Source organism: Gallinula chloropus (assembly GCF_964237585.1).
Source record: "Gallinula chloropus genome assembly, chromosome: 9".
Classification (NCBI taxonomy): domain Eukaryota; kingdom Metazoa; phylum Chordata; class Aves; order Gruiformes; family Rallidae; genus Gallinula; species Gallinula chloropus.
In genome coordinates this window covers 11,362,344-11,383,030 of record NC_140094.1, presented here as the reverse complement: position 1 = coordinate 11,383,030, position 20,687 = coordinate 11,362,344, and the positions used below count along the sequence as shown (strand labels likewise).

General features: G+C 44.0%; 1 protein-coding gene across 1 annotated transcript; it reads left to right on the top strand.

Moving 5' to 3' along the window:
* Window positions 1-2,492: 2,492 nt before the first annotated feature.
* On the top strand, window positions 2,493-10,578 carry MINAR1 (membrane integral NOTCH2 associated receptor 1; the record flags this gene model as incomplete). Its single annotated transcript, XM_084268334.1, has 3 exons — window positions 2,493-4,778; window positions 6,243-6,497; window positions 10,381-10,578. 3 exons carry the CDS (start codon window positions 2,493-2,495, stop codon window positions 10,576-10,578), a joined length of 2,739 nt encoding a protein of 912 aa, XP_084124460.1.
* Window positions 10,579-20,687: the final 10,109 nt, after the last annotated feature.

Here is a 20,687-nt window from a genome sequence, read left to right as displayed (position 1 = left end):
ACAAATCAAAAAATTTCAGAAACTGTACCTAGGGTTTCATCACTGGGATGAGACAGTAAAGACAGAAAGGTAGGAAACAAAATGGTTTGACTGTGTTAAGAACTAAGAGTATTGTAAGCTGGCTACTTGTGCATTTTAGCAGGAGTGTGAGTGGGGAGAAAGGGCGCTGGCAGGTTGGTGCAGACAGAGTAGAGTGGATATCGGGCTTTGAAAATGCATAACCAGGGGAGGGTTTTGCAAGAAGCTGTGAAGTTGCAAATGGGAGGAGAGAGTTGCTGTTGCTGGTATTCATCCTGGAGGGGACAAAAAGATGGATTTCCAGTCCTGCCCTGAATGGCAGGTTTATAACATGTAGAGAATTGACTTGCAACACCAGTCACCTGGCAGCTGGGAAAAGCCTCCGAGCCCCACATGGGAAGTTTACTCTGGGTGTACTTGGTGGCTTTGGTGGCAGGCAGAGCAGTTTGGACCTAGCATGAGAGCCTCACATTCTAGTGGTGACATGTCAATGAAATACAAAGGCTTGCTGTTAAAAAGGCTGTGCCTCTGAACACACACTGTTGATGGAGAGGAGACACAAGCATCCTCCTCCAGCTGTTAGCCTTACTTTCTGCAGCTGAGCACTGAGCGATGTAATGTCTTTGCTCTTTTGTCAGTTAGCAGAAGAGTCGTGCATAATACACAGGCTCTAAAGGCAAACATGCTTGCAGCAGAGGTGTTGGAAAATCCCTGTAGCCGTTGGCTTCTGTGAGTAGTGTTTATGAGTTTACTATCACAGGAATATGTTCGTGTTGCTGCTGCTCAACTTCGGATCGTACGCAGCAGCAAGATGCTACTTAAACAGCCAGGTCTGTATGAAGACTCATTTCATAGTCTTATGGGCAACCTGATGGTTTTCTTTTTTTCCCCTTTGGAAGATGCTACCATGGTGTTCACCACGAAAGCTGAGTTGTGTTGGCTTCAGACCCTGAGAGCAATCAGCAGCGTGTAATGTCAGGGCAAGATGAAAGGCTACAAGAGAAGGGAACAGGAGCTGTGTGTTCCTGGAGTGGTGCTCAGGAGTCCTGAGGTTTTTTTGGCTGGGAGGTGACTTTTTAAATGAGTAATAAGAAAACAAGTCTGACTCTTGTGTTTTTGGGTGAATATTCTGGACTTGACACGGATGGAGAGGCTAATTCAGGGGTCATCTGAGGATGGGAGCAAATGGGCAAGATACAGCTTTTTGGGAAATGGATAATATTTTGTCATTCTTATCAGTGAGAATAACAAAGATAAAGTGACTGACCATAGGGATTGTCTGACTGCATCATCCTGTGCTTTCTCCTAGTAGCCAGCAGCAGAGACTCCAACAAGGATATTCACAGTAGGCAGATGAAAAATAATCTGCCCCCCCATCTTTTCCTAATCCTTGACAGCAAGAGGTTGGTTTCAACTCTGAAAGCCCAGGGGTTTATGTCCTTCCCAAGATGTTTCTACCCTTAGCTCTGCTGTTCTTGTTATCCACGTAAATGTGCAGCCTTTATTCTCCACATCTGCCCTATCACTGGGGGCTCGTGAATGGAGCCATGCTTCCTGAGTTTCTCTGGGAGCACGTCTCTGAAGAGGATGTTCTCTGTCCTTGATATTTCTCAGTCTTCAAATCCACCCTGATTGGCAGCCAGCCCTCTAGCATCTGCTGGAATGATTTCAAGTTTTTTTCTTTTTTTCTTTTTAACTCTTTCTGCTTGTTTCTAAATTTTGCACTTAAACAGCTGGAATGGCTGTCACAGGTTTTCATGTGGGACTGGGCAGCTTTTCTGTTCCTGGGATATAAACTTGGGAAAAGGTCTTTCTGGAAAAGTTTCATGGTATCCAGAGGAGATAATTCAGACTAGAGGAGAAAATAGTTTTTAAATAAGCAAGACGGTAGTTATGGGCTCATATAACTTCTAAGAACATGTCAGAAGTTTATTATCACAAAATCTTCCTGAGAGCCATTTGCAGTCAGATATGAAAACAGCTGGGCTTGTCATGGTGTGGTAGATCATCTCTGGTTAGGCTAGGGCTAGAATTATTGCCAAACAATGTGACGTGTCTGTACTTTCAACCTCTCACAAGTTGGTAAGAAATTCTGTGAAAGCCCCAGAGCAATCAGGCTGGGATTGTATATCTGCCATTAGTTCAGCCCTCCAAAGCTTCTGCTGTTTATTCACTTGCTCACTGTAGTAGACACTGATATAAATGAGTCTCCTTGGATGAAATCCTGATTCCATTTAAGTATTGATTTCATCGATGCTAGGATTACAGCCTGGAGCTCAAAAACATGAGGATGGGCTGTACAAGTAAGCCCTTGACTGTATGGCTAGAGAGTCAGGTCCCATCTGCAACTGAATTAGAAGATCCTGAATATTGTCTGTGGGTGACTTACAATCTTTTTTGTTTGCTGTTGTGTGTTGCTGTAGAAGTGGAAGGCAGTTTCCAGGCTAAATTAAAAAACCCCAAACACTTAAGCCATGGAGTCCAACCAGGAATCCTCACTCTTCCTGGTGAAAATCTTGGAGGAGCTGGACACAAAGCAGAACACCGTTTCCTACCAGGACCTCTGCAAGTCCCTGTGTGCAAGGTTTGATTTATCCCAGTTGGCCAAGCTCAGAAGCGTGTTGTTTTACACTGCTTGCCTGGATCCTAATTTCCCAGCGACTTTGTTCAAAGACAAAATGAGATGCACTGTAAACAATCAGCAATCAAAGAAAATCATGGTTGCAGCAGATATAGTAACAATATTCAACCTCATACAAATGAATGGGGGAGTGGCCAAGGAGAAGCTTCCAGTTGCAAGGCAGAAAGTGAAGAAGAAAGAGTCCTTTGAGTCCTGTAGGTCTGATACAGAGATCTGCAATATGGCAGACTGCGTGCCCAACTGTGAGCTGAATGACCAGGAGTTTAACCGGGGCTTTCCTGTCAGAAGGTCTTCAAAATGCAGAAAGATGGACTGCAAAGACTGCCAACAGTTTGTTCCCTCATCGGAACCCAACTTTTTACTCGGTGTTAACAAGGAGATGAAGGGCCGGGCAGCCTCTCTAGACAGGCTACAGGCTCTGGCGTCCTACTCCATCGCCACATCTCCCCCATGTGAGATGCAGAGTACATACTTCCCCATGAACATTGAAAACGAATCTATTTCAGACCAGGACTCCTTGCCTATAAGTGCAGGCATAAAAGAAACCTTCATTTCAAACGACGAGCCGTTTGTGATGCAGTCGTGTGTCCAGAAGAGAAATATATTCAAAGAAGATTTTCATAATCTGATTACAATATCTCCTAACTTAATAGCATCCAGCAAAAAGCCAGAAGACGGACACAGAGAGCCTCAGAACAGGAAAGAAAGCTCTAAGCAGGCTTTCTTCAACCACAGCTTTGAAATGCCATACAGCAGTCAGTACCTGAATCCAGTTTATTCTCCTATACCAGACAAAAGACGAGTGAAGCATGAAAGTTTAGATGACCTTCAAGCTTCAACGTATTTTGGCCCAACTACTATTCTTGGGCCCCAGGACACCAAAAAGTGGACTGGAAAGCCAACCAAGCAAACTGCATGGCCAGCTAAAAGCTGGAGTTTAAATACTGAGGAGGTACCTGACTTTGAACGATCGTTTTTTAATAGGAAGCAGACTGAAGAGAAGCCGCGATACCAGAGTTCGAACAACCCATCTCCAAACTTTCCTTCAGCTGACAGGCATCAGTCCTACCTAAACACAAAGGATCAGCAACCAATTATGCAGGCAAACTATGCTGTGAAACCAAATGGGCATAAACCTAAGGAAATCCCTTCCATTCTGGATGTGGAGAAACACGAGCCGGTCAAAAAGTTTAAGGACAAAAGCATTAATTGCTCTTCTGTTCAGATCTTGAGCATTGACAGGACCACGAGTGTTGGTACCCAAACAGAGCAGCAAGGTCTGGACCACAAGAAATGCAAGGATTTGTGTGCAGCTGGCCAAGGCAAGTACGGAGAGCGGCACTCTCTCAAGCAGTCAGATGATGACTCAGAAATTGTAAGTGATGACATCAGTGACATTTTCCGGTTTTTGGATGACATGAGTATCAGTGGGTCCACAGGAGTGATGCAGTCTTCGTGCTACAACAGCACCGGTTCCTTGTCTCAGGTGCATAAATCAGACTGTGAGAGCTCACCTGAGCACAATTTAACTAAAATCTCCAATGGGAGTGCCTGTAACAAGCTGGATAAAGTGGTCAGTAACACAGATGATGAACTGAAAACAAGTGTCTGCAAATTAGTTTTGAGGATTGGTGAGATAGAGAAGAAACTGGAATCTCTCTCAGGTGTCCGAGAGGAAATCTCCCAAGTCCTGGGAAAACTGAGCAAGTTGGATCAAAAAATTCAGCAGCCAGAGAAGGTCAGTGTACAAATAGATCTGAATTCTTTGACGAGTGATGCTGCATCAGATGAGAGTAACTCCCCACAGATATTTCAGTGCCACAATACTCCTCATGGAGGCAAACTAGAGAATAATCCAGAATGGTGCTGTTCAGATGCCAGTGGGAGTAATAGTGAGAGTCTTCGAGTAAAAGCCTTAAAAAAAAGCTTGTTTACTAGGAGATCATCAAGATCATTAACAGAGGAAAACAGTGCAACTGAATCCAAAATAGCAAGTATTTCAAACTCGCCCCGAGACTGGAGAGCTATTACTTACACCAACCAAGTTGGCATTACGGAAGAGGAGAGGAAAGAGAGAGATGGAGGAGAAAATAAGGACTGGCACAGGAAATCTAAAGAGGTAATTTCAACTTTAACATGCATAATAAGCACTTAAACATAATAATTATGAATGTTTTCCATAATCCAAGCCTCAAGGTATAACAATACTTTGCCCTGCCATATTATGCCTGTCTTAATTGCTATCATAATTGAATGATTTTGTACCTATATGTTCTTGCTTGGCAGCTGCAATATGGTCAAGTTGTTCCTTAGAAGCACTTTGTTTTTTGAAAAGGATGGGGGGTGTATTTTGATGAAAACTTCAGAAGATGATGGTATTCTTCATCATCAGTAGTGATAAAAGGAAGCCAGGTAATTAACGTGGTGAAAAGGGTGTGAGGAAAATTGAAATTCTCTAGTGGTTGTTTTAGAAGGGATATTTTGGAATTGCATTGTGTTGGCTTTTATCAGAGAACTATGTGCTTATTTAAAAGGCAACAGAACAGGTTCGTGGATTCAAATCCCTCAAGAAAAGAATCCTTGTTTGTGTACCATGAGATGCAAACTGTAGTTATATTCTCTATATCTGTCTTTCACGGTCTTTTACTTGACTCTTAAACCTCCCATTGAAGAAATACATCATAGCTGTGGTCTTGTTATGATCAGTCATAAAACCTCTCTGTTGATCCCTCTCAACAGCTGCCCACTGCTGCCTTCATGGGTTGCACAGCTCTTGTGGCCACCCTGGTGCTGGTCTCTGGTTCCTGCAACAGTGCACGGTGTGGGCAGTTGTTTCTGTTTTGTGGACAGTTGAGAGGGTTGGGTGTCCTTTGGCTCCCTTGTCAGTCAGGACCATGTGATGGGCATGCTGTGCCTCTTTACAATGGGGGAGTGAGGGCAGAGGAGGGTGGAGAAAGGAGAGGAAGGGGTTTGATGGAAATAAGTATAGTTGGGTGAACAAGAAACCATAAACCATGAGTTATTAGTAGGATGGAGGAAGAGAAGGTTAGTTACCCTTAGAAAGCTCAAACTTTTCTGTACATCGATCTGACTAGGGTGAAATGCCTTCCTCACTCCTGCATTAGACTGTGGTTGGCTCTGGATTGCTACCTTGGATGGTGCAGTGTCAAGGGAGTGCTAACCTGGGGGCTTCCCTCAAGACGTCTTCATGTGAAGATTCGATCTGGAAGCAAATATAGAAGCTTGCATGGGTCTTTAAGCTTCTCCAGATCAGCTAGGATTTTCTGTATGTCAGGGTGATTTTCAGAATAGTTTTACAATCTGTAAACAGTACAAAACCTAAATTTCCTTTGCTGTGTCAGCTTCATGTCCGTGTTGTGGTGAACATGGAGTTGTGTCTGTAAAATACCTCTTTGGTCTGTTTGTGAGAAGGTGAGAAAATGGATTAAAGCCATCCACAACCTTTGTCCTAGCTGTTACTTTTTTATCATATGGTGATTTTGAAAGGAATATCTCTGCCCTTTGTGTTTAACCCCCTCATAGTCCTGTTTCTTCTCTCAAATTCTTTTGAACCCTACTGCAGGCAGACAGGCAATACGAAATCCCACAGCCACATAGACTCTCTAAACAACCAAAAGATGCTTTCTTGATTGAACAAGTCTTTAGTCCTCATCCATACCCTGCATCCCTCAAGTCACACATGAAAAGCAACCCGCTTTACACAGACATGAGACTGACAGAGCTGGCTGAAGTGAAACGGGCCCAGCCATCGTGGACCATAGAGGAATACACAAGGAATTCGGGGGATAAAGGCAAGATCGCAGCACTGGATCTACAAGTGAGTCCCATTTGTTTAATGTGAATGGCTTGATTATGAAAGGGTATTGCCAGAATATGCATTTAAGAATGGATTTGGGTAGCTCAGGAAGGAGTTACGCAGTGTTGAGCCTCTAATCTTGCTGATCCCTATCTATCCTGGCCAGGAACAAAAAAAAATATATCCTTGACTGGTTTGTACTCCCAGGTTATTCTGCAACAGTGTCACATCTGCTAAGCCATTATGGTGTTAATAGCTTTAGAGGCTAGGGGTAAAGGGGTGCAGAGATGAACCAGTCCCTAACTGCAGCAAGGCCAGTGATACAGAAGCTGGCATTGTTCCTGTCTCTTCCATCCATGTTCTGTCTGAATTGTTCACAGAGAATTTAAGCGTTGGGGCTTTCTCCATTTTACTAGGGACATGAGGCTTGTTTACATTTTAGTTCAGCTTGGAAGTGTGCAGGGACTTCTGCAGTGAGCAGAGCAAGTTGCTGGGAGACAAGTACAAATTTTGGATTTAAATTTTCCCAAACAGTGCTGTATTTGAAATCCTAATCCTGATATATAACAGTCTGCCCAGACACAGGACTGAGTGACCACGCTGGATGCTCTGTCTACCCTGATAAACGCATGACATCTTCTAGGAAGGAAGATATCTGAACGCACATTTAAAGAGGAAGCATGGAAGATGACATCCAAAACGTGTAAAGACCAAAGAAATGTTGCACTATTTGGTCATTTCTGCAGTTACATGCAGGGCTGTAGGGGAGACTGGTGCTGACCTCAGGCTCTTTGCCTGCCTTGCATGTGTGTGCATGCCCCAGAGCAGAGCAAACTGCCCCAGCTAGCTGCTGCCTTGGCAGCACTTGTGTACACTGACCTGCAGCACAGGGCTTATCAGCCCTGCGCTAACACAACTCTGATCAGCACTCACAGATGTGGTGCAGCCATCCTCAAGTAGGGATGCTGCATGTATCCAGAGCTGGTCTGCCAGGGAAGGTGGCATGCGAGAGCCTGAGACTCGTAGTTCCACATCAGCTCTTGATGGCTCAGTGCTGAGGTACCGAACTCCGCTCCAAACCCATCAGACTAAGCCCTAGGAGACCATTAAGGTACTATGAGAAAGACTTGCTTGGCCCCAGAACTGCCCCACCTCATGACCCCACCATGTCAGCTGGTTTGGAATTAAAACCATCACTCACACAGCGCCGTAGTGCAGCTCCTACGAGTGTGCAGGAATGTGTGCACAAGAATTTTACCTCCTGGCTCAGGTCACACAAACTTCCCTGTTCTCACCATCCTCCTGGCTGTGGCGAAAGCACACAGGGACCAGGCTGTGTCTTGCCTCAGCTGCCTGATACTTTTGGGGTCTTAAAAGCGTGGGAGGGCTTATGGAATTCCTAACTCTGGGGTTGCAGACTGTGTGCTAGATTAGGGATAGGCTGAAAGAAGTTCCTCTGCAGCAGAGAGTTGCAGAGCATCTCTTACCTGCTGCATGGAGGCGACAAGGGAGGTGATATTTGGAGGCAAAGCTCCCTGGGGAGAAGTTTTCTCCATCTGCTCCTCACAGGGCGGTTTCTTTCCCTGTAATCAGCTCTGCTGCACGACTGTGAGCAAACCAGGGAAATCGGCTTATTGCCATCATTTATCTTTAGGATAAAGGTGATAAAACTTTACTGGTTTGATTCTCTCCCTCCGAAAGGACTGTCAGAATTGCATCTACTCCACAAAGCCCATGTCTAGACTTTATAATAGAGCTTACTGACAAACTTAAAAAATAGGCACAGACTGATGAGTGGGTTTTTTCCCAGTGATTAAGTTTATTAGAACTGAAAGTAAATACATTATGCTTTAATGAACATTCCTACGTCTGACAATGAAATGGGAGAGGAAGCTGATTAGCAGTAATGGGCCTTTTTAATAATGCATCTTCCTTCTGAAGTAGTTAAAAGGTCAATACCAAGGCAGAGAGGTCCAAAACTGTAATTTTGTTGAAGCATAGCATTGACTGTCTTTGGGGTTTTTCTGCCTTTGTTTATTTAAAATCTCTCCCGGCACTTGTCAAGTCTGCTGGGTTTTCCTTCAAAAAAAGAAACTGCAAAACTAAAGTCAGGCCAAAGTTTGTCCCAGGTGTGGGGTCTGTGTGAAATCTCATCACTTTGCTCTGTGTGTGATGATCCACTGGGACAAAACATTGTCAGGCCGTTTTTTGATGCCTTTAGAGATGAGGTTGCTGATTTTATTTTTTTTCCCCTGGAAGGCTGGAATAGGTAATTCAGAGCCTGAATAGTACAATCTCAGACTCAGCTGATGATCTCTGTTTCAGTGCACCATGGATATCATAGAGATCTCCCTTAAATGTCCATAACCCCCCTTCCTCAATATTAATTGTTTATTTCTGGAGTAGCTATAAATTCACTCCTTGTAGTTCTGTACATAAAGCTTCAGCCAGTAGCTCCTGGTCACAAAATCTGAATTAGCCAATTAAAAGCTTACCCAAATCCCTCTCAAATCAGCTGGAGTTTCTTTGTGTGGAGTCCAACAAGCTTTGGATCAGATCCGTTACAAGCCCAGGAATGGTCTGTGTTTTAGGGTATTCTCACCGGAGCATTTCTATGTGGAATCTTTTTCATGTTGTAAAGAAATGGCCTTTTGGAGCCCCAGACACAGGAGACAGCTTTGAGGAAAAGCTGTCATTTTTCAAAATGTTCTTTCTGCTTTATTCCTTTCTGCTGGCAAGTGCAATATAATCCACATATAACATCTGGGCTTTCCTCATTTCTCCCCCCATTTTCCCAAACAGGAATGATGAAGGGAAAAGCACAAGCAAGGTAGAAATTCAAAGCCTGAAGAGCTCACAAATTCTAAAGAAGAAAAAAAAATATTAAAAAAGAGGGAAGTAAAACATTCAGATGGAGACTCTGATAAAGTTCCCCATGTTGCTTTTCTGTTTTGTTTTGTTTTTTGTTTTGCTGTGTGGAAGGAGAAGGCAAAACCTTCTATTCCATAAGCATTTCTGTCTTTTAAAATCACCTCCAACCCAGTAAGACTCAGACTTTGGCAAGGAGCAGAGTATCTCTTCCTGGGGAAATATCGATTGTGTCGTTGGGGTTAAATGGTCTCGTTGATGGAGATGGTCCGGAGTAATGTGCAGTAGCAGATTGTATGCCAGGGGTCCAGCTCCCTTTCTAGCCCCAAAAACTGAGACAGTATTGTGCACATGGATGATTTTCAACAGATGATGCTGGAAGAGGAGCTAGAACCAGGTGGTCACCTTGTCCTGAGCGATTTAATAGAAACCCCTCCATGGGGTGTTCAGCATCCACAGCCTGTGGTTCTGTACTCCCATGCTGGAAGGAAGGGCTGGTTGCTGTTCTGGGGTTGCTGTTCTGGAAGGGGTCTCTAAATTCCCCATCCAGAGGGATGGGGTGCTGGGTGGGGCTGGGCAATTGTTCTCTGCAGGCAAGTTATGGTAGCAGAGTTAGGGTTAGCTTTGTAAAATGTAGTGCATGAGGAGTATGTGTTAAGAACCCTCCTCATCAGCTGGGCTTTAATAATGTAAGAAGAAGTAGATGCTGACATCTCTGCTGTCTAGCAGATTAAAGAGATTTTATTTAAATGCCATCCAAGATGACGATGTTTCCAGCAAATCAGAGGTATGTGAGGGATTTTGGAGCAGAATTATACTGTTGCAGGAGTTTATTTTTTGCAGTATTTTGTTGCCACTCTTGTCAGCCTTATGGAACTGGGACCAGAAGTTGAAGGGATGTAAGAAGCAGCAATAACCCACTTTATCCTGACAGCAGACCCAAATTCAGTTGGGAGGCCTACAGGCACACCAGTTTTATTAATTTTATTAATGACTGATTCCAGGCAATTAACAACTGTTTCCTTTTAATTTTTAGACTCAAGAATCTCTAAACCCAAACAACTTAGAATACTGGATGGAAGACATTTATACTCCTGGCTATGACTCCCTATTAAAACGCAAAGAAGCTGAGTTCAGAAGAGCAAAGGTTTGCAAGATAGCTGCCCTCATAGCAGCAGCAGCTTGTACAGTTATTCTGGTCATTGTAGTTCCCATTTGTACAATGAAATCCTGAACCCACAGACAGAGACCTGTGACTCCCAGCCATGTGTATCTCAGCTCACGCTGCGCTTCAAACGTCTGATGGCAAAACTGTGAGGAATTTGTTAAGGAAGAATGTTCAGAGGATACCCTGATGGAGAATTCTGTAAATGCAGGCAAAACACAAAACAACTAGAGAAACTTTTTTTTTTGAAGAGTACAATTTTAAATATCAGACCGTGTGGTGGAGTTAATGGGAACCTGGTTCAATTTTTATGCATTTTTAAAGTGCAATTTTTTTTTTTTCCTAAAGAAACACTATAATGTTTTACAGAATCAGAGACTGGTGAGAATCCAGGCAAAAGAGGAAGGTTGTCTGAGCTGTGTTGCGTTTAACGGAAATATGGGTACATGGAGGTAGCACTATACAGAAGGGAACATTCTATACTCATTACATCGAGGAGCGAGGAAGTCTTAAACCTCTCTACAATGTAGAAAACTCTGAATGTATTGTATTTGTTTCACAATATTCATGTACTTCATGATCATTTGATTGAAAGCAGACTGTGTAGCCATGAACAGAGTTCATTCCTGTGTTCAGATTAAAAAGGGCTCTTTGTATTTGGTCTTGCCCGAAGACCCACTCTATCATTACTGCGTACTTAGATAAGTGCAATGTGCTGCAGACCAAAAAGATTATGTTTAAAAGCAATCACAAGAGGTTTTAGTTGCTTCTGTTGAGTAACATTTGCATAGAGCTGGCAAACTTGCCTTGCCAAAAGGGTATTCTTTACCTCCACAGACAGTGAAATTATCTCAATTTCACTCCTGCCAGCAAGCAGAGCTGGCAAATCAAAGCAACGCTCTGTTCAAGTTCTTGGAAATATAATCTGAACAGTTATATCTTTTTTTCCACAAAGTCTTTGTGCCTTTTTTTAGACTGTAGATTAAATCGAACTGTTTAATTTTGCTATTTTAAGCCCATAACATAAATCACAGCATAATGGGTACTGATGGAGATTCTTTTCCCACAAGCCTTCTATGCCGTTCAGAGTGCTCCTCAAGCAGCAGGGCTGGTGGTTACTGAGCACTTATATTAAGGGCACAGTTTTTCAGCACTAGTGGAAACTTGCTGTTAATGCAGCGGGGAGATCTTTTTCTTCCCTCTTGCTAATGTACTTAAAGAATGATGGTTGACTCTACCGGACAGCAAGCAGTCTGTATCCCATGGGAGATGTCCATCTGATGCTTTATCCTAAATGCAAATAGCAGGTTCAAAGGAATTCTCAAGCTATGACAGAAATTACCTGCTGTGGTTAGTGAAAGCAAATACCCAGACAGTATTACTCTCCTGTCAAGTGTAGACAGGGAAAAAAAAACAGTTACAAAAATATTTTCAGGAAATAATGTGATCTTGCTTGTCCTCTAAGGGAAAGAAGCTTCTTTTAGCAAATGCTGTTTATGTAGGGTAATCTGGTTTCTTCTGAAGCCACCTCCCTACACGATGACACAGCAGCTAGGAGAGCATCGGGTCCTCGTTCCACCAGCTCTCTGGGACGTGCCACACTCACTGTTTGTTTCTGGCTGGTTTAAAAAAAGTAGTGAGGAAAGGGTGTGTGGGAGGCAATGGCTTTGTTGTGACTTCAGATGTGTGGCAGTTCTTCCCTGCAGCTGGAGAGCTGTTTGTGCTGCTTGTGTGCTCTATTTTGTTTAGGGACAGGGGATCCTAGTCTATCCATTGGTCTATCAAAAATGAGTGTAAGCACAGGGTCGGGTGTCCCATCAGCAGAAGCATAAGCCCCTAGACCAAAATCTCTGCCTGCCTGGCCTGAATCCTGACCCGAATTCTATAGCTTTGGCCCATTCCTAATACCAAGCTTATTTCTGTTTCCTCCCAGATGCTGCAGGATGGTGTCACAGCAGGGAAGGAGCAATTCACGCTGTCTATTTTAGGCTGCCTTCAGCTATGGTATGATTCAGAGCACCTGAGTTCAGGAGCTCAGGATCCGTACGTAGTAAATATAGACAGGTAGAGAAACCTCTGGGGACAATTTGGAGCCGACAGCAAGATATCTAATATTAGACGTGTGAATCTGCTCCGGAGGGCATTGCTCTGCAGTTTACCTTGTGTGCAATTTAGGGTGATTGTACATGTTAAAAAAATAAATCTATTCCTGGTTCCAGGTAATGTCAGAAAGCCCTTTAACCCCCCCCTTGCCTGGTGATAGCAGGCACCAGGCACGGTGGGAAGGAGCAGTGTGGCTCTGTGGTGGCACGTTGTCAGTCCCTGGCTGCCCGCACTGGCGGTTACAAGTGCCTCGGAGGGGCAGGATCAGTGGGGGTCGGACACCGGCCAGACTTTTAGCAGCCCCCCCTCCACTTGCACAAGTGGTCTGACCCTGCTGGCTCCCAACCCGAAATCAGCAGCGCTTCCTCTGTTGCATCTCAGTAATCTGATTGTAGGAAGTATCCAAATATCCAAGTGGTGATGCGGGAAAGGTGCAGGAGAAGTTCTTGGTTACAGAGGCGGGATGAGGCTGTGCTTGCACTGATGTGCTAGAAGAAATAGAGACACCCCTGTTCTGTTTGTGCAGGGATTTATTGTTTTTTTGGTCTGTGTAAGACTCACCTGGCTGATGTCCAGATGAGTCTTTGCATTAGAGATGCCCAAAGCCCTGGGAAGAGTTTGGCAGGATACGGAGTCCTGGGTTACGTGGAGCTGGCCCAACCCAAGCACCAATGGCACTCTGAGTTTATTGAGGTGCTTTTGCTCATCCTTAATTTGCACAAGCAGCCAGTGGCAGCCACCTCCATTGTGACCACGGTTTCCTTACACACCAGACCGTGGTTCATCACAGATCTCTCTCTCTTGGGGCTTGCTTTGGCTCCAGCAATCCCTGGGAGCATCTCTACAGTGTTGGGAGCCCAGTAGGAGTGGGGAAAGCAAAGCCCAGCTCCCTGCCTCCCTGCTCCACAAATACCTCTGAGAGTCGCTGCCTCAATGCCTCCTCCTCTCCCCGGCTGCCTCCAGCAGCTCCTTGGCACCACTGGGATGTGCATCCCAGCTGTTCCCAGAGGGTTTTACATTTGGCACAGAGCTCTTCACTTAAAATAGGTAAGGAGATGGAGCGGTGGGATGCTGCTGCTGGAGGAGAGCAGCCTGAGAAGGAGGGGCCCCGTGGTTCTGCACAGCCTATACAAGCTAGGTGAAATCCTGAGAATATTAACCTGCAAGAATGTTGTGATCGACCTTGTGAACCAGTTATCAACTAGTATATGCTGTATGCTATACGATAGACTTTTGTATAAAAAAATAATAAAAATATTAAAGCTATAGGTACAGTGTAATCCTTGGTGTGATTGAAAAAAAAAGTGTCCTAGATTGTAGTACTTAATTAAAATAATGAGCATATTGAACTGTTTTTCGTATTTATGCCTTATAAACTTGATATTACACATGATAAAATGAAACTGCAAGAATTATAAAAAAGATACTCCATTTTGGGGGCAAATCCCATTTGCTTTTCCTAAAACAAAAGTGCTGCTTAAAATCAGCTCAAATCATGTGTGCGGAAGAGCAAGAACAGGATCTGTCCCCAGATAACTTTTTAGGATTTTTTTTTTTAATGGGGCTTTGGTTAATGTACTATGTAATAATTTTATTTTATAAAGTTACTGTACGATGTTGCCTTTTGGTTCATTTAAATATAATACCAAATAAACTTGAAAATTGCAGCCTCCTAAGTTTTAATGGAACAGTTACAATAATTTATTACTCCATTGCTTTTCCTCTTTTCATTTTTTTTCCCAGGGACATCAAGATAGCCATGGGATGTGAGTGTCTGTGTTAAATAACTAAGCAGCAGATCTAGTTCTTGGCAGAATTGCTAATGGAATTCTCACTTGTGAAGTAATAAGATGGCAGGAGATAATGAAAAATGAGTTTGTTGGGTTTCTTTTAAAAGCTCCTTTGCATCCCGTTGTCTGGGCTTCTGGGAGATTAGCTCTTGACACTAATCATAGTATTTCGCTTTATAGGTTATTTCATGACTGAGTTTTGCCATTATCAACTGTTTTAACAAGGTCATGACTAATATTTTGGTATCTGTTTCACTTCGTGTTTATGCAACCACTGTCCCTTTAAAGTCAGTGTTATAGATAACTATTTATAGTCACCTATCAACAGGCAATCAGCTTGCTTAGGATCTCTATATGAATTTAATTTGCTGCTTTTGACTTGTTAATTGCAAAATCACCTTGTCTTAAAAATTCCAGGTACTGAAACAAAGGTAGAGCTGAGCCCATCGGTGACAGTAATCCTGCATCAGAGGTTGCAAAGAGGAGCTGCAGAAAAGAGGACATACCTAAATAATGAACAATGACAGGAAAATGTAGCAGTGTAAGATCTTCATTTCCCCATCTCTCCTGCATAAGCACCTTTATGGCATTGCTTTAGCAATCCCAGTCAGACTGGGGACTGCCAAGTGCTCGCTGTGGGGCTGGGACACCAGCCTGGCCCTCAGATGCTCATGTGTCAAGCTGCAGACTGCTACAGATCCCCTTGGGGAGGGACTGTGGTTCGCAGTTTGGCATTGGATTTATTTTTGGAGATGGTAGCATAGTTTCTCAGGTTTTTCCTCTTCTACCCCTGAAGTCCAGAAGCTTGTAAGTAGTTGTGCCCTCTGGATTCTTGTGTTACAGCATCAGTCCAGGCATGGGAACTTTAATAAAAATGTTAGGTGTGACCAGGCTTGTGCCAAAAAATCCTGGCACAGAATTCCTCAGCCAAGAACCTGGATTTGTAGGATACGTAGACCTCACCTGGGTCATCACTGTGCTGGAAAAACAGGGCAGCTGCCAGGTTTCTACAGGAGCTGCTGGATAGAGTCACTGAGTCTCAAAGCAGAAGAAAGCTCCTACATGCGATGCTGTATCAGTGACCAAGACACAGCCCCACAGTCTCTGTGCTTTGAATGTGTTGCTCGCAGTGACTAATTGTATGAGTTTAATACTTTCTTTGTTTCAGGTATGGCTTTGATGAATGGCTCTGCCTGATGCCTAAGAGAGCCACAAACAAAATACTGGATTCTCAGGGCCATGCTCTACCCTCTGAGGTCCGGCGGTGACTCCATCCCATTGGATCGGCACATGGAAGAGGAGAGTGTAGCCCATAGCAGCTTGGTCCTGTTGAAAGGAAAAGAGAGTTGTGTTGGTGTGCACTCTGGGAAAAGGCAAGCTCATGTGGAAATGATTATAAAGATGGGGCACTTCCTTTCATCTCATTTTTTTCTCTGTTATCTTTTCAGGATTATATCTTGTAAAGTGCTGTTCTGCTATTAGTTCTCCAGCAAGCTTGGTCACTATAGGGGAATTCTGGGACCATGGACTACTTGATCTCTTGCAGGCCGTTTCATCAATCTTAATAGTCCACTTAAATTGGAGAAGAATCTTCCAAAAAGCAAGAAGTGGGCTGTCAGCAGCCGAGTTCCTCCCATAAGTAAGTTCTATTTGCTTTTGTTTTCTGCAGTATAGTACAAAGTATGTGTAGGAAAGCCATGAAGCTCTTCCAAAATAGTACAAGAAAGCAACTGTGCTTGGCCTGTGCATGGTACCACTTGCATCGCTGGTGCTGGTGGGCCAGCAGTGGATGCAGTGAGGAGCTGAGCTATGTTCTCTGCTGGACCAGAGAAGCTGTGAGACTTAATGCTGTCTAGGGATGAGGAAAAATAAACTCATAGAGTTGAGGTTGGAAAAGACTTTTAAGATCGTCCAACCAAATGGTGGGGAAGAAGGTATCAGGAGACACAGTTGCTGCTGAGGCTGGAGGCTTTTAGAAATTTAAAAAGTCTTGTGGCAGCTTCCTTCCAGTTACCTCCCAATCCTGCTTCTCCCTGCCCTCCCGCACAGCTGGTCTATGGATTTTGGGGTATTCCTCTGAAGCACTGAGCAGGTCTCTGCACATACAGTGCCAGCTCAAATCTTGCCTTTTCTCAAAGTTAACCAGATTTGCTCATGGAATAGAGGGAATTTTCTTCCAGACATTGATGCTTTGGCCTCAGCTAAAAGTCCCCTGAGGTCTGAGATCTTGTCCCACTGGTGGGGTTACTGGCACTTAAGGAGATGTGACCTGGCAAAAATGTGATGAGACCGCTTTGGGGATGGCAGGGTTACGAAGGTGACTCCCATTTTCTTTCATGTTGGGCTTTGCGGAAGCCACATTTCCAGGTCAGTCTCTCTGGTTGCAGAGCTGAAAACAGATTTCGTTTATTAGAGACGAAAATAAATGGGTGAACTCCTCAGGTGAGGACACGCAGTTCTGATTGCTGGTGCTTTAAGAAAAATGTCAAATCCTGCTATTCACAAGAAAATTGTTCTCTTTCCTGTGCTTATTTTAAGCCTCTACACGGTATGCTGTCTGCACATTGTCCCACAGCACGTGGCGGGGCTCCAGCCTATGTCCATAACAGCGAGTGTCCCCCCCTGGAACAGTGGGGAGGGGTAAAGATGTACGGTAAAACAGCCCTACCTGGGAGAAGGACTGGGGAAATGTTAATTATTCTGCCTGGCCTTGGAAACGATGGTCTGTCTTGAAGCAGGGTTTACAGCAAAGCTTTTCAGTCACAGGCAAATCTGTGCTCGTATTGAAAAATCCTCCTGATCTGCCGTCCCGCCGGGCTGACACACTTACTGCAGTAAAACAAACCTTGGTCATGCTGCGTGTTTTCCCCAGGTAAGGATGCTGGGGGAGAAGGGAGAACCAAGGAGCCTGAGACATTTCTCTTCTTTTTTTTTTTTCTTTTTTCCTTGTCATGGTAATGAAATATTGCTGTTGAACTTTACCCTGCCTTTCCTGTCACTAATTTATTTTTTTCCTTTGCAATGGTTACCTTTTTAAGAGGCTCGTAAAATTGCATTACTGAAATTTATGGCTGTGTAGTGAATGTGTGCACATGCATTAATTCTGTTCAAGGCCAGCGTCTCGTAGCTGCAAAATGAATGTTACAGTGCAGTCTCTAATGGCTGTTCAATGCAGCAGGGCTCACGCTTTGCCCACCTTATGGCACTTCATTCCTTGAAACAGCCCTGCCTTGGAGAGTTTGCCAGGTAACCGCCATAAAAGGGTGCACGTACAACACGTTGATCTGTGTTTTCATACATTTTTGTTTATTCAGATAAAACCTTGAAATTCTCAGCCCTCGTGACCTGATTCAGTTGGGTTTCAGCTCCTTTGCACGGCGTTTGGTTTAGTTCAGGTGCCTCTAAATGCAGCAGATTAAAAATGTGCCTCTTAATCATGGCTCTGGTCTGGAGAAGCTGAACTGGATGTTAGTGTTACCCTGCGAGTTATACCCTGTGCTGATTGGAAGTGAGTGAACAGTAGGGGTTCACTAAATGACCAAATTGGAGCATCTTTGTTATTTTAGTCTCTAGGAACAAGAGCTTTTGGAGGGGCAATGACTTTTTTTTTTTTTCCTCTCTGCTGTAAGATGTGAGCTCACAAAAGTAAGGCATCCCTGGGATGGAGAAACCCTTGCAGGGGGAAAGATAATCTCATGTGAAAGCTCTCAAGGCAGTACCGTCTGTCTTCCATGTTTTGGGACCAATTGCTTGATCTCTGTGGGCTATAGTCCCGTGCCAGTTACTCACCATGTCTCTTGTCAGGCTTTTTCTTGGAACGGAGCTGTGTGATTGTGAAGTGCCAAGGAAAAGTGGGGCCAGACATGGGCTGAGACGTTTTACAAGCATTATCTTGACGCTTATAATGGCATTACCAGTATCATAAATAGTTACAGCCAGATCAGTCCTCAGATTTGTAACTGTGGTGGTAACCAGCAATACACTGCCTGGGAGGCATTTGGCTCAGCTTGTCTAAGTGTTTTGGTACTGTGAGAATGATGAATGTCACCGGGAAAGCTTTCTGGGAAGGATAAGAGGGAGAAAAGCAGAGGAAGCGTGATGCTCTGCTGGGATCACAGCATGGGGAGAGTGGAATTACTGCTCCAGGAGATGGGCACACCGTGAGCATCTGCTCTGGGCCACCAGGATCAGAGCACAGCAGGAATGAGAAATTCTTGGACTGGTTATCAAGGAATTGGGAAACTCCAGGATACTGTACTCATGGGGGATTTTTACTACCCAGACAGCTGCTGGGTAACAAATGTGGCTAATCACAGCGATAATGTACAACCCTAATTCACTATAAATTCTCTCCCATATGTTTAGAATTGTATTTACAGTAGGAAGTGACGGATAGTTATTCATGAATCTAGGTGAACTGAGTTGCTGGTGCAGAGTCAGCCATAAATTGTGGAAAATACCGTGAGGCAGATTTGAACAGAATCCCCCTGACAGCATGGCTGTGTTTCAGGCATTTAAAAAGAAAAAATAAAAAAATAAAAAAAATGTTGCTGTAATTACTGATGGCTTTTAAATGTGCCAGTTGAACTCCTCGTTTCTCCATAACCTTTGTTGACCCTGAAGCACAAGTTCACGAGTGGAGTTGATGAAGAATTATCTGCCAGACAAAGTATGCCTCCTTGAATTCAATTCTGTTGATGAGGAGGTTGAAAAGGGTTAAGAAAAAAATAAGAAAGGAACCATGATAATGGTTGCTTAGCTCACTGGAAACACAGGAGAGGATGTTGCTTTATTGATATACTTCTATGGCCTTTCTTCAGTTGCAGGCAATAATTTTTTCATCTAACTCACCATGGACCCAGAAGAGCACTGTGAGCTCAAATATATCTAATAGTGAGGCGGGAAGGAGGTGTCCCAGCTGCTGGAGTTCAGGGCTGAGCACAGTTAGTTACTGATGAATTATGGTGCCTTTTTCTCCTGTTCATTGATTCTCTGTTCCCTGTTTTTTGCCTCATCACTGATATAAGTTTATTTCAGTAAGGATGCTGTATGTGGAGCTCTGGCTTCGGCTACTCATGGCCTGGGGATTTGCATAATGCCATTACTGCTTATTCCTCCATTACAATCCTTGAATATGCAAATCTGTTGATGTTGGTTACTGTAATCCTCCTGCCCTGGCTGGTCACCAGCTGGGCAAATCTTTGAGCCATTTACTAGTAACAAGGGTTTTCCTATTGGTTTCTCATTTCCAGCTGTGGGTGAAGGAGAAAACCCCTTGATCAGTTGCCTGAAATAGGAGGGGAGCAAAAACCAGAGAGGGCTATGAAATTCAGAAAGAGGGAACATTTTTAAAAGAGCTCGAATGCCTTTCCCCCTGTTGTTTTCCTTGCAGGAGCTCACGTTCCTGCTGCTGGTGAGAGATGGGATGTGTCAGATTGCTCCATCCCACTCACTGCTAGCAGGGTTTTGTCCTTGCAGTAGCTGCCCCACATTTCTGCCTGCCCTGGCTGCTTCATGCTTGAAATCTGGTTTCAAAGTGAAATAGCTGAGATATCAACTGGGGGTTTTGAATAAGGCTGGCTAGCTGCTGCTCTTGGTGGTCCGTATCCTCCAGTGGAGCTGGAGAGGAGGCAGGAGAGGAGCTCAGCAGAGGACTTACCTGCTTGGGTGGAGTGATGTGGAAACCTCAGCTCCTGGACACGGGGGGACTGGGGTTACCTGTTCCAGCTTGGTTGTTACTTTGATCTAAAGAAGAATTAATGATTTGCAGACTATTTTAGCACATGCTGAGCTGTATATACATATCTAGAGCAGGAGGTCTTTTTATTATAGCATTAATTGATTAACCTTTCCCGATTCTATTACTAATATTTTTCTAATAGTGTTTTAAGTATTACTTATTTTTTCTACTGTATCATTCTTAGTAGATATATATATATATATATCTAGAGAGAGACTGAGAACATCTTGAAGGGACAGTATGTCACCCCAAACACCCTGTGGGGCACCCGCGCTCCAAGTCAAGGGATGAGCATTCAGATGGAGGTGATTGTCCTCACATTCAGCTACTAGTTGTTGCATTATTTCCTTCCAGCTTCAGCTCTCTCTACCAACACTGCATGCTCTCATGGCACCTGCTATTGCTCATATTATTCTTCTCCCCTCAGCCACAGACCTGATAGCTCCATCTGCACAGGCAGCATTTGTTGAGAGAAATGGTTATTTTGCATCCGAGTTGATAATGATGCTGTGAGACTCACTGCAGCATAAGTCAAAATGTCCAGG